The 13,565-nt window shown below is 32.7% G+C and overlaps 1 protein-coding gene across 9 annotated transcripts in view; it reads left to right on the top strand.

The window, feature by feature from the left end:
- LOC132701744 (uncharacterized) overlaps positions 1 to 13,565 on the top strand; it is a 190,533-nt gene that overhangs the window by 121,123 nt on the left and 55,845 nt on the right. For all 9 annotated transcript variants that reach the window (XM_060669900.1, XM_060669907.1, XM_060669901.1 and 6 more), the window contains exons 9-10: positions 10,529 to 10,734; positions 10,792 to 10,996. In XM_060669900.1, coding sequence (XP_060525883.1) covers positions 10,529 to 10,734; positions 10,792 to 10,996 — 411 coding nt within the window. The remainder of the gene's footprint in view (positions 1 to 10,528; positions 10,735 to 10,791; positions 10,997 to 13,565) is intronic.

The raw sequence follows: 13,565 nt of genomic DNA, 5'->3' as shown, positions 1-13,565 counted from the left end.
ATATTTGACGCAGCCATATACTGTTGCACCCCAAAATTTAGAATTAAATTAACAGACAGAGGAACAGAGATGGCAGGGAATTTAGGACAAAGAAGTACACAAGAAATTAAGTAGAAATGAAATTTTGCTAGTATGCATTTTGCTTAGCCTAAAGGCAATTTTTAAACTTATTTAAACAAACTAAATAAGAGACTCTTTATTTAATTTGGAAAAAAAAGATGAAAATGCCCGAGAAGCTTCGGAATTATATTACCACAAATAAGGTTTTTAAAGGCATATATTTTGTTTTTTTTTATTATAGAAATGTGTTTTTTTTATTAGATATTCAAAGAGACGACAACCGTTTCCAGATATATTTGCTCGTCTAAAAACAAAATCTAGTTAGGTTCGGATCCTCTATTCAACCATGCTCTAAAAATTATTTGGAGGAGAATAGAGAGCAAAAAGAAACAAATGTATTAAGCTACATACATACATACTCAAAGAATATTGCATTTCAATATTTGCCGCCTGACGATGCCTAGCATCGGATACAGTTTTGCCAGTTTTGAGGAAGTCATTCCAGAATTACTCGAAGATATCCCTTTAGTATATTATAAGTTTATGTACCTTCAGCAAGATAGTGCCCCAAGTCATAACTGTGGATTTTTAAGACCATTTTTAGATGACAACTTCCCTCAAAATCGGATAGGGAACAACGGATCTGTAAGATGGCATCCACGATCAACGGGTCTTTGAGTTTTAGATTTCTTTCTACGGGGTACTTGCAAAACAAACCATATAAAACACGACTTCGAGGGGCAATTGATTTAATTTTCGAAACTATACGGAGACCAATAATTCTTTTAAATGCCATAAAAAGAAAAGAAAAATGTGCAGTCTAAAACATAGTCTCCAATTTGAACAACAGTTTTAGATATAATATTATATTAATAATCTTTAGATATAATGTTATTTCGTAATAAGTTGAAAATTATTTATTTTTGTTTTAATTATTATTATTGTTTTTAATGGATTAATACAAAATAAAATAAAATATGAAAAAAATTAAATTTTGAACTTAATTTTCAAAACAACTTTATACTAATATCTACTTCCGAAAAACTTAAACGATTTCCAATTGTGTTCCATTTAAAAAATATATAATTGCTTCATAACTAATAAACGGTTAGAGCAAGTTAGAGCAAGTAAAAAAAAGTCTCTTCAATCACTTAAAAGACAACGGAGATGCGATGGTGTCCCAAAATCGATAGTTTTGGATTTCACCCGGTATCTCAAAAACCCGGAGGGCCATGATAATTTTGTTTACGGAATCTTTAATTTGGCAAAAAGTAGCATTGTGTCGTTAAAACCACAAGTTTATATCTTAAAAAATAACCGAGGAACCCCACAAAAGTGCCCAAAATAGCAAACCAAATACTATGAAATCTAATAACCGTAATATTGCTCAAAAATATATGGTGCCGTAATTCCCCGTTCAATTAACCTAACTTTAATAATGTCCACAATTTTGGCAGCAGCCTCCCCCCTAATCGTATCTCAATCGTTTTGTCAGCCCCTCGTATATATATATATATATATATATCTCGCACCCGTACACAGCATCTAAATCGGGACGACTGTTTTCGTCTCGGCCGACGTAGACGCCTATTCGAGGGTCGACAGCGGGACGCTCGCCGTCGTTAAATTATTTCCCCTACTGTCCGTGATGTCAGTTTTTTCCAAGCGTCGCGCTGGTCCGTGACTTTTCGCTGTGAAGTGATAAAAGCGGATGTGTGCGAAGAAATGGCTTAAGTGCGGAAGTGAAGAAGAAGCATTGCCGAAGATATGAAGGCGCCGGCGCCGAAATTCAAGGCGACTGCGTCGTGCCCCAGTAGGTTTCCGCGGGATAATATACATCTAGGTTTAGGTTAATGAGCGTAGGTCCAGAAGAGGTTTTCCTCAGGAGCTCCATACTCCTTCAATCTTTTAGCTCTACAAAATCCCTACCAAAGCTTCTGATCCTTCCCAGGTCTCTCGTTCATCCTCCTGTGTAAGCAACTGTGATTGAACAGCTGTGGACCTTCACACTCTTCAAAGCTGCCTGATTATTTGAAATATTTTTTACATTCTTCTTTTGACGTCATGGTTATGCTTGAAATATGATTTTGACTGATCGTAGATTCATGAATAACGTCTACAACGCTGCTCCTTCTCCAACTTTCAACTGCGCCAAACTGAAGGAAAAACTTTAAATTAACAAATCATGAAATCATCAATCTCTCGAACAAGCAAGACGATAAATTCGACTTGGGCAACTTATTAAAAGTGTTGATGCTAAAGATTTATGTGGAAGATTTTATTGTATACAAAAGGCCTAACCAAACCTTGTGGCAAATAATTTACATTATAATGTAGACAAGCACACAAGCTTCTTAAAATAATTACCTTTCGGTTGAACGACAAACTTCAATTTGGTTTTTTAAGGTAAATTTTCATTTTGCGGAAGGCAGCTTAAAAACTTAAAGAATTAAAAGCGCAAGTACTCCAAAGATTCTGGACTAACCAAACTAGCATCGGCAGAAGACAAAAAATGATCGAGATCACACAAAAAATGCTGCAGCAGCGATAAATTAAATGGGCGCACCTACATCAAACATACGCTATCAACGTAATAGTAGCCCTCATTTCATAAAAGTGGATTATTATTTTAATGATTTGTATATTTCGTATCAATAATCAATACGAATCTAGGTTACTAAATAATAGTTCTTAAGTGATTAAAACTTTAGTCATTTTTAAATATTTAGAACAATGATTGGATGTAAAAGTAAATAAAAGATGAAAACATGCAGGCCCTCAAATCTTTATATTCAAATATTTCAAGGATCCTATCGCTCCGACACTTTTTAAAATATATTTAAATGCTGCATTATACCAGTAGAGACTAACATACCGAAACATTGGATTACCTTTGATTTTGCGGATGATCAGGTGGGGTCTTACAATTAATACCTCTAAAACAGAATATGTAGCATATAATCCAGAGCTAAAGGCCATAATTGCTCAAGGAAGATCAAAATCAATAAGTTATGGGGCCGAAATTTCAGTTTTAAAACCTCACTTTAAAATGAAGCTAATAGCAACTTAAATGAGATACTGGAGACAATCTGTTAACACAACAATATCAGAACGGTTCTGGATAAACCAAAGCTTAAAAAAAGGAAATAGTTATATGTGTACCAACACAATGAGAAAATAATTAAATTCTCAAGTGACATCAAAATAAATGTTTGCCGAAATGGCAACTGTCTCACGCTATCCTGTTACATGCCATATGCCCCTGTTATTAATAAGTGATGAATCAATCAGAATTAAAATTAATATCAATAACAATTAAATAATTATTATTATTTAATGGTGTCAATGAAAATCCAAACCTCTTTTACATCAGTGTGAAATGTAATATATATTTGGCAGGGTAAACAGTGCAAATGACATCAACTTTTTGCACGATCCTAGAAAAAAGACCTTCTTTTACTTACTTGTTTATTCAAGTAATTTTAAGAAAAATTTTAGTACTTCACCCAAAAGAAAAAAGATGCCCTTGTATTGACAAATTTATCTTAACAAGTTCACACTAATTTTGGTTAGTTCAGGCATTCTGGCTGCTGCTCAAAAAAATAATAAAATAGAAAATTTATATTTGCGAAAAAAGTAAAAAAGTTTCAAACCCAAAAATGACGTTTATGTAGTACAGGCTTAAGGAGGTATCTTAAAAAGTTAAAGTTAATGAATTATTTACAACTACAACTAACCAAAACTATAGTCATTTTCACAAATTAGTACAGCCTCTTCTGGTATGTACATGATTATTTTCCCTATTTTTTCGTGGATACAATATTGTCATTGCTTAAAAAACAGTTGCCTAATTGGCTGTCATCTGAAAGAAAAATATCTATTCGAACTCTGTGTTTGCTTTTATTTAATAAGTATACTCAGGTACAATAAAACAGCAATAAGATAATTCATAATCGATAAAACGGGAAATACATTTTCTTCAGTTATATATTTTTAGAAAACTAAATATAAGACCTTTGTTTTAACTTACTTTTCTGGTATTTTGTTAAATATTGATAGTTTAGTCGTTATTTTGTCGAAAAAAAAAAGTAACATTTTTCTTAAAGTCGTCGGTTCCAAGTTCATTTCGCTCTTATAAACGAACAAATATATCTACAGACAAAAAACAAAGAACAAAATATAAGGCAGAAACGATTATTTATAGCGATTAGCATTTAAATAAAAAATTGTCACTGAGTTATTCAAGAGGGTGTTTCAAAATTAAAAACCACATATGTCTGGCTATTTTCTCGCATACACCAAACTCGGAATTTGATCGTAATTTCTTGGTTGTTTACTGGCCCATTTTTTGGTTTTGCAAAACTACTTGTTAAAAAAAATCCTGCCTGTACAACATATAGATTTCTTTAAAATAAATAACCTCGATTGTGAAAGCAGAAACTGCTTCCGTCTTCTTTGAGAATTAAACGCCTTGGCAGGATTTGTTTTTGGATTTATTTTTGGCTGTCATTAATGAGTCACCAGGAAGGTTGATAAAAATAGAGACGCCATAAATTGTTGCGGAACTAACCGATTGGTTGTGTCCAAAAGGTTTGTTAAGTTAAATAACTAAATCTCACTAATCCAGGAATTATGTTTCTAAGAAGAATACACTAGTTTTATTTAAAAAATACAAATTAGAACAAACAAATTGTAGAAAACTTGTGTGTGGAAACTTTTATTACAGAAAGAGGACATTAGTTACAATGCAGAATATATTATTTCTCTGGACTCCGATTATAGATTATCTGGCTCGGACTCTGATTCGGAACAAGATGACAAGGTACCATCTCCTGAAGCAGCAAATCCCATTATAAGCCAGTGTCGGATATTCTTAAGCCAGGAGTGTATTCTTCTCCCAATGCCACGTCCATCCTCGATTTCACGTTTCACTGCGCAGGGTTACATTGGTTTTGATGTTGATAAGCTGCTTACTTATTTGTATATCTTAGAAATGTTTATTCCATATTAGGCATTTTGTTATAATTTGGCAACACTGCAACAGAGTTCTAACCTGCTTATGCGCAATTTTGTTGTATTGGTCGTAGTACTGCTGTGTTCGTGGTTGTTGTCTTGGTCGTTACGTATTTCTAGTATTCTAGAACCTACAGATATGGTAAGAAGACATTGTGTAAACAATCCAAATAACTTTTGTTACATCTGTGGTAGTTATGTCGTAGCAAAGCGAACGCAAACTTATGATTGTTATTTTTGTTCGTGTAATGTAAAAAAGAGAAACGAATTGTGACAAAAAGACGAAGCAAAAAGCAATTTTTTTGCACTTTCTTTAACTAATTTTTTTACTGAATAAGAAAATAAATTATTTTCGAAATATCATTATTTTCCTTTAATATTTGCAAAAAACCCATATGTGATACGACCAATATATAAATATAACCAAAATTATATAAAATCAGTTTTAAAAATTAAAATATCTGTAGACTTGTGTTATCAGTTTACTACTCCGAATTACATTTCGAAAGCTTCTATTTTATTTATGATAATCACTTTAAGCGTCCAGATCTCACACGCGTACAGAAAAACATTTTACAAGCCAATATTTTAAAAAAATATTTTTAAAAAGTACATTTTTATTACATGAAAAACTATGAACATTAACCTTATTTTAAATAAAGCCAGAACTATTTCCTTATAATTAAACCTGTAACAATAATAACAACTATAATAAAAGTTTTGTATTCCCATGAAATTATTCTTTGAAGTTATAAAAACTATTGATGATTAAATAATGTCTTTCAAAATTTCGCAAAAGAATATTGTGTTTTTTATGCGCTCAACATCCACGGACCTTATCGGACAGTATTTCAGATTTGAAATTCAGTATGTTTCTAATTTATGCAAATCCAGTTCTCTTTCAAAATTAGTGAGATTACTTATAAAAATGTCTGAAATGTTTTTAGGGGTTATTGAACCCCGTATTATTTTCAAATATTTTTTTTATGACCACAACCCCAACAATACCTGAAACTTTTTTTGAAATCCACCTAAAATTGATTTTTTGAAATTACTGAATCTGCCAAAGAAACGTATTAGATCGGCAAGACGAATCGTTTAGATCTTCGATAACTTTTTTAACTTTTTCAAAGTTCTCTGGATATAATTTAGCAAGTTCTCCAGCGAATTACTACTGGTTATGGTGGTAACTGAGTATTTGGACAATTTGCCGTATAAAATTGCAAACAACATGAAATAGGCTTGAATGGAATATTTTTTTAATTTTGTGCTGCCTAAACCATATATTGTGTAGGATCCGATAAAAGTCTTTATTTGGCAATTGAATGCAATAAATTCTCTAATATTGCAAGAGATGCATGTTTTGTACGAAACAGACCAAAATTCATTTAGTATTTTCTCAGCTCCTTATTTATGATCGTTACCGTGATCTTGTCAACGTTTATGCTGAGTCCTAGCTTCTGTCTCATTACATTTGATTTGTTTAGCAACTGTTGGAGTGCTGGGGTATAATTAGATACGTAAAATTTACAAATGAAATTGTATTGTAAATAGTTGTTTTTTTTAAATAATGATATTTATTACAATTTATGCCTATCGATATTCTTCTTACTACTATATAAGACCGTATTTACTCGGTCTTAGAATAATTAATATGTTAACTATCTTCCCATCTTTATGATTATATTCCTAACCAAAACTGTTATTGCAATTTATTTTATCTAAACGTTACGATATAACCTTTAAGTTGTCCCCCCTGTTTAATTGTCGGTTATGACCCTCATTAAAAACGAAATATAATACCTGTTAAGAAAACTGGGCGAAGTATCCGAAAATTATTTTTATTTATATTTTTGTTCAGGGAAGCATTACCGTCCGTGGGGGTTTTAATTTTAGAATTTCTGAGGTGAAAAATATAATATCGTTTCGTTTCGAAGCCGAGTCGAATAGGTAAAACTAAAAATATTCCGGGTTTCCGCTGGAAAATAAGCGGTATAATTTTCTGTCTCGGGAACCTGTGCCAAGTTTTAGGTACTCGCATCCGTACAACTGTATCCTTAAAATCTTATAACAAAATGTCGAAAGATGTTTTTTCACCTTCTATTATAAACGATTATCAGTCCTTTCTCTTTTCCTAAGGGGAGCTTAACACCCGTTGACAGGCCCTTAGTAAAAGCTTGGCGAGCACTAGTATATATTTTTGGTGCTATATAACCTTCATTAATCTACGTCTCATCAAATTTTCTTCTGCTCTTTGGTACATTCTTATACTTCTCGACGTCGCCAGCAAGCAATTTCATCACTTTCCAGCAAAAGAGTTTTTCCGATGTAAAACCCGTATTTTTGTATTTTAAATTTTAAACTTTTCTAGTTACCAATCAAGGAACAATTGTCGTCAACAAAGCTCCATTCAAATCTTATCTTCGGTGGGTGTTTTATTGCATAAATTAAGCAGAACTGGATGAGTTTTTCTCATTTTATTACTTAACACCGCTCAAAGGTGTTTACAGTTTTGAGTAGTAGCATTTTAGTAATACCAGATATGGTATTAATTTTTTTTTAACCAAGGCAACTAACTAAACAAAATTTTCCAGAATTCATTCAACACCAAAAACTTTCGTCGCAATAGGTATTACTAAACGTTCCTGGCTAATTTTCAGGTAACACATTTTTCTTTGAAATGAAAATTTACTTATTTTATTTTGTTAAAAAATTTTATCAATTAATTTTCAAAATCAGATTACTAAATTAACTGTTGTCTTAACTTTGTCGTTAATTTCTATTTCTTTTTCTATTAATAGATTTTGTGATATATTCGCTGATCATATTGATGTTGACCTTTTGACAATTCTGGAAAGGAAACAACATCACAAATTCACCTTGAAAATGTAATTATAAAAACGTATTTGATGTTTTTATTATGTAATCGACACGAAACAGCCCAATATCAGATTACAATCAGTGCAATTATTACTGAACAGAATTTTCCACTTCTATTTCTATTAATAAGATTTGCGACACATTCGCCATTCATATCAAAATCACTAACCAAAACTGATTTCATATTTTTAGTCTGTAATCAACGCGAACAAGCTCATTACCAGATTGCAGTCAGTGAAATTATTACAGAATTTTCCACTTCTATTTCTATTTCTATTAATAAGTCTTCTGGATTCCTTTTGTGTCGATTGTTTATAAATCAAACTTGCTGACGTTGACTTACGTTGGCTTCCTCAGAGCTTAATGGAAACTGGCTCGCAAAAGGGCCATATGTCCATTTTAAAAAGAAAACTGCATATGAACCTATGTCCTAAACGTCTTAACTTTTGAGACACAAGGTGGTTAAGTTTTCAAAAATAAAATATATTTTTTTATATCTGTAATACCAATTTAGATATTTCAATGAAATTTGGCACACATGTGGGTACTATGTATCAAGAGGTATTATTTAATGTACCACTTTTTTTTTTAAATACACCAGTGGCGGGCGTACTAAATTTCACCTGTCTGTTTTGACAGATATGGATGGTCAGTGGAGTGATTTCTCTTAAAATAAAAAGTATTCTTACAATCTCCAATCATTTTCTCTAAAAAAAGAAGAAACCCCTCTTCTCTGCATGGTCATAACAATATCATTAATGCTCTCAACATGTAGAGACATTAGTTTTTATTTATAAGTGAAAACTACTCCACAAAAAATTAAGAGATCAAATCTGCTCTGCTGGTGCTTTTTTTTAAAGGCTCACTGTCTATGGACAAATAATAATTTTGCTTAATTAAACAAAATATCTAGTTTTTAGTTGGTTTTAGTAGTTAGTTACTAATGTCCTTATTACATATTAGAAGATGTTCTTTTTATTTTTACTTTTACAGTTTTAATTTTATTGATTTAGTGTACGTATTTCATATTTATACTTCGATTTTTTGAAGTATTTTAATAAAACAGATATACAATTAAGTAAGAAATAATATTGATAATAATTCTCTGCCTGTTGTCTTATTAACGATATTGTTATGACCATACAGAAAAGAGGTTTTTATTTTTTTAAGCTAAAACCGCACATCGGATTGAACAAAAAACAAGAAATCAAATTTCTTTAGAAATGATTGGAGATTGTTGGAATAATTTTTATTTTAAGAGAAATTAGTGGCGTACCATTAATATCCGCCAAAATATACATGTGAAATAATTACGAATATTAAACAATATTATTTTATTTTAGTAAACTTTGAAATATCGAAGTTGAAAAGTTTTCTTTTTAAAATGGTCCCAAAAATCGCCCCCTCAATTGTTTCAAAACACCCTGTATATTGTTTGAGGGGGCGGGTCTAAACAAGGTGCATGAACATTATTTATTTTATTATATTATTTATTATATTATATTATTTATTATATATTATATAATTATTTACTATATTATTTTTTATTATTTGGCCTCATGGTCAAGAATCCCTTCAAGATTCTCATCATTTAAACTCTATCATTAATAATAATATTTTATTCTTAGATATTCTTATCAAGAGAAAATTAGACCTAACATAGGGTCATTCTGTTTACAGAAAATCTACACACACAGACCGGCACCAGGGAGACAAAATCAATGACAGGTCTTTTTCTATTTCCATTAATAAGACGTGTGGTAAATTCCTCATAAACGTTTGTAAGCCTTCCTTAATTCATTGCTGAATAAATAACACATTCGGTATAGTACGTGATATATATCGAGATGACTATTCACTTTTGGTCTAGCTCAAAAATAAGATTTTGCCTTGTGTAAGTTGCCGTAAAAATTTAATTGGATTATAAAATACAAAATACAATACAAAAAGATCGCTCCTCGTTCGAGGGTGCAAAATTTAAACTCATCTCTGAGTAGCACATGCGGAATATCAAGTTTTTTTTTAATTCATCAAGTCCATCAAATTTCAATTCAGGGACAAATATTGTTTCCACGTTTTTGATTTAATATTTACGCTCCAAAAACTCTTATTTTGGATTAGAGTTTAAGATATAAACTCCCACAATAAAGTATTTTGTTATAGAACGAAGAAAATTCCTTTTCTAAATTGGATGAAAACTGCTCATTTTACAGGCGTGCTCCTAATTTTAGTGTATCACACTCTATAATCTGGTATTGCCGGTGAAACGGTAGGTATGGTTGGAAAACCTTCCTACGCCCATTAAAATCATATATTAACCGCTGCAACTATGTTCTCCAAACTGTATAACCCAATCACAATAAAACCCATAAGAAATCGTCCCTAGAACCCGCTACATTCGCTATACTGTCGACCAGATTTTAATCAAGATATTGTAGTGAAGAAACTCCAACTGATTGAGCGCTCAGTAACCATATACATGTTCTCTATCGAAGTATCATCAAACGAAGCATGATGTACATGGCGTGAAAACTATGTGAAATGTTGAAGCTGTAGGGCTTGTTGTTTACAACAGGTATATGGTCACCGGGCCAAAGGCAGACCCAACCGGACCGCAAGGAACTTCACAGGAGCGATTCGAAAGACTCTCAGAATGAACCCATCTCTCCGATATGGACTCCCAAAAGCACCCACTCCAGCCCTACCGTCGAAAGAAAAGAATTCAGACCCGTCAATTTCCAATCTCCAGTGCTGAGCAGAAGGCACAGAACCGCTTCTGAGGTAAACTGTACGTCACGCTACGATTCGGGTGCGTTCACGTATTTTCTACTTTTTCAGTCATTAGAGACCTCCAACAGTACCTCGTCCGAGCCACCTTGGAGACCTCCGGAAGGTAGTAGCGATACAGCGATACACTTGTCTTCCACTTTAGATAGACGGCTGCCTACTAGCCATTCGACTCCGGGCTTTGGAAGTTTTTCCACCTCAACTAGACTACCCAAAGCGCAGAACCCTACCATCACGTTACTCCAGAAGGCTCGAGGTAAACGTTGACTGAAGTTCATATTCTGGATGTCAGAACCATTTGTTCGAACAGTTTTCGCCTTCCCTTACGAAATCTAAATTGCACTTTTCAACTGGAAGTAGGGAGATAATAAAATGAATGAATTAATGGTAGTTTAGATTGTTACGGCAGTTAAAGCGAAGAAAAACAAATTAAATTATGCTGATTTCGTGTCATCTATAAAGTCAGAGGCTTCTAGTAAAAATTCTATCTAGCTTTTAGGAGATAGGTTTACAGGTGCTACATAGAAAAACTTGGTATAACCAATGACTTGAAAGATAGCCACAACAAAGATGTGTTTATGTTGGATTGAGACTCACCAGATTGTTCTGCACTTCTGTACTATGTCTGTACTTCTGTACTTGTGCGAAGTCTAATCGTGTGCAAGAGTGTTGTATGAATTGGTCATTCTATGTAAAGAAAAACATTGCCTAAATTGGATAAAAAAGTATACACTCACTCCATTATTCCGAAAAATTTATGAGAGATGTTTCCAAAATTCAATTCGATTCGTTTCAATGCTTTGACGACATAAGTCTGCAGATATGGCTTAAAAATTCCTAGTATAACCAAAAACTTGACAGAAATCCGCAACAAAGAACAATGGGAAAAGAATGGACACCTACGACCAATATGGTCCTTTAGTCTAATTTGGATTGGGACTTCCCAGGTCGCTTCATTGCTCATTACTTTTTTCAATCCTTTGAAAATATCGCAGCTGTACTTAATTAAAACAAATAACTCTATAAAGGGATGTATATCATTGTAAAACTAGGTATAACATCTAAGAAAAGTCTAGAACAAGAATTATTTTAATAGTTGGCCATTTTTAATCATAGAAAATCCTTACGATGATAAAGTTAATAACAAAAATAACTGAGGATATCCAATATTGACACACGTAATGTGACGAGAGTATAAGAAAATATCTGTGTCCGATACGAATCAAGGTCTTTGAGTCCAATTTTGACCGATTTCAGTTAGGACTTCCCAGGTTCCTACACATTTCTTCATTACTCAGTACAGTAAATTTAAATTTTAGTAAAATTTCAATAATACATAAACATAACGACTAGCGCGTAAATTTCTCACCGTTCGGAAGACTAAGGAATAATTTGAACTCAATTTTAATACTGGAGGCGAACGGAAAAGCAGAGCGCTTAATTTTTTCAGCGTTCGGTATAAACAGCCCCCCTAATATGTTAAACAAATTTCAATATATATTCCTTCGTCTAAAATACCTAATTATGGATAGATCGAATCTTTTCGGTAAATTCTACCGGTCGCTGACGTCACTCAGTGAATGTTTCTGTCCTGTGTTTCAAAAATGTACCCCAAAACTATGTGTGTGCAATACGCTAACAAAATTCCTCACTCGTTTAATAAGCACTTGCTCCGCCCGTGCGAAAACAAACGTCTAATTTCATAAAAATGAAATGGACGTAAAGAAACCAGCGACAAGAAGCTACAGGGAACACGTGGAGTCTGTATCTGAATATCCTATTAAAGATTAAACTAAAATCAATACCTCCGTAGGAGATTCTAATCTGTATTGCCAAAAAAAAACTTTAAAATGCAAATATCCATACGAAGCCACGTCGCATTTCAAACAAATTAATAATTCCTATTTCGTTTTAAGGTTAGTTTTGCAGTTATAAATCATAATTGAAACGGAAACCAGTGATCTTAGCCGTATTCTATAGGCTAGTATTGTACAAGGGTCCCGAGAGTAGTGTTATTTCTTCTTATATGCGGTTTTAACTCAGACGAAATCATCTTAATCGTGTTAAATATACAATGATACGGGGGTAGTCTCAAGACTTCATGTCCGTTTTGTTGTCCTATTAATCGACTTCGTAGTCTTTATTAAAATGTTTTATTTTTGATAATTCCAGAAGTTGTTTTTGCGTGTAAGCTCTCTTCGAAACATAAATCATTTTCGTACAAAAATTCTTTAATTTCTTCTTTATTTGAAGAAGTGTTTGGAATTTTTCTAATTTGGGTTGAATGGTACCAATTGCATTTAAATAATCCCCCCTCCACTGCGAAATTAACACTTGACGTTTATTAATTGTTTGGAACTGAAAATATATTTTCTTTAAAAAAGTACGCAACAGCACTTTAGCACAACTAATGTTTAAATCTGTCAGTCCTTTTTTATGCAGTTCTTCTAGGGTTAAAACACTGTTCACTTTATAAGCGTCGTAGATTATACGCCTAATTCCTCTTGACTATCCCATTTACAACAATTTTTCTTACAGTTGACTTCGGAACTTTGGTCATGTCACTTGTGTTTTTTGCTGCTCCTACTTCTCCTTCTGAATTTCTTATAAAATTTTAAACACTCAAAACAATTTGTTTAGCATCTGAAGACAAATGGATCCGCTTTTTTATTTGCTGAGATAGTTCGCCTTCTATCATCTCCACTTCATATTCAAATTCTTCGTTGTTTTCCATATCTTCTTCTAACATCTGCTTCATTCCACGGTCCCCACAATTTAAAGTGTTAAACCTTCAAAAAATGTTTAATTGTAAGATGCAAATAAAT

The sequence above is a fragment of the Cylas formicarius genome, unplaced genomic scaffold, assembly GCF_029955315.1.
Source record: "Cylas formicarius isolate icCylForm1 unplaced genomic scaffold, icCylForm1.1 PGA_scaffold_5__7_contigs__length_24384050, whole genome shotgun sequence".
Taxonomy (NCBI): domain Eukaryota; kingdom Metazoa; phylum Arthropoda; class Insecta; order Coleoptera; family Brentidae; genus Cylas; species Cylas formicarius.
Note: the sequence above shows the minus strand (reverse complement) of the source record. Positions and strands in the feature narration are given on the sequence as shown.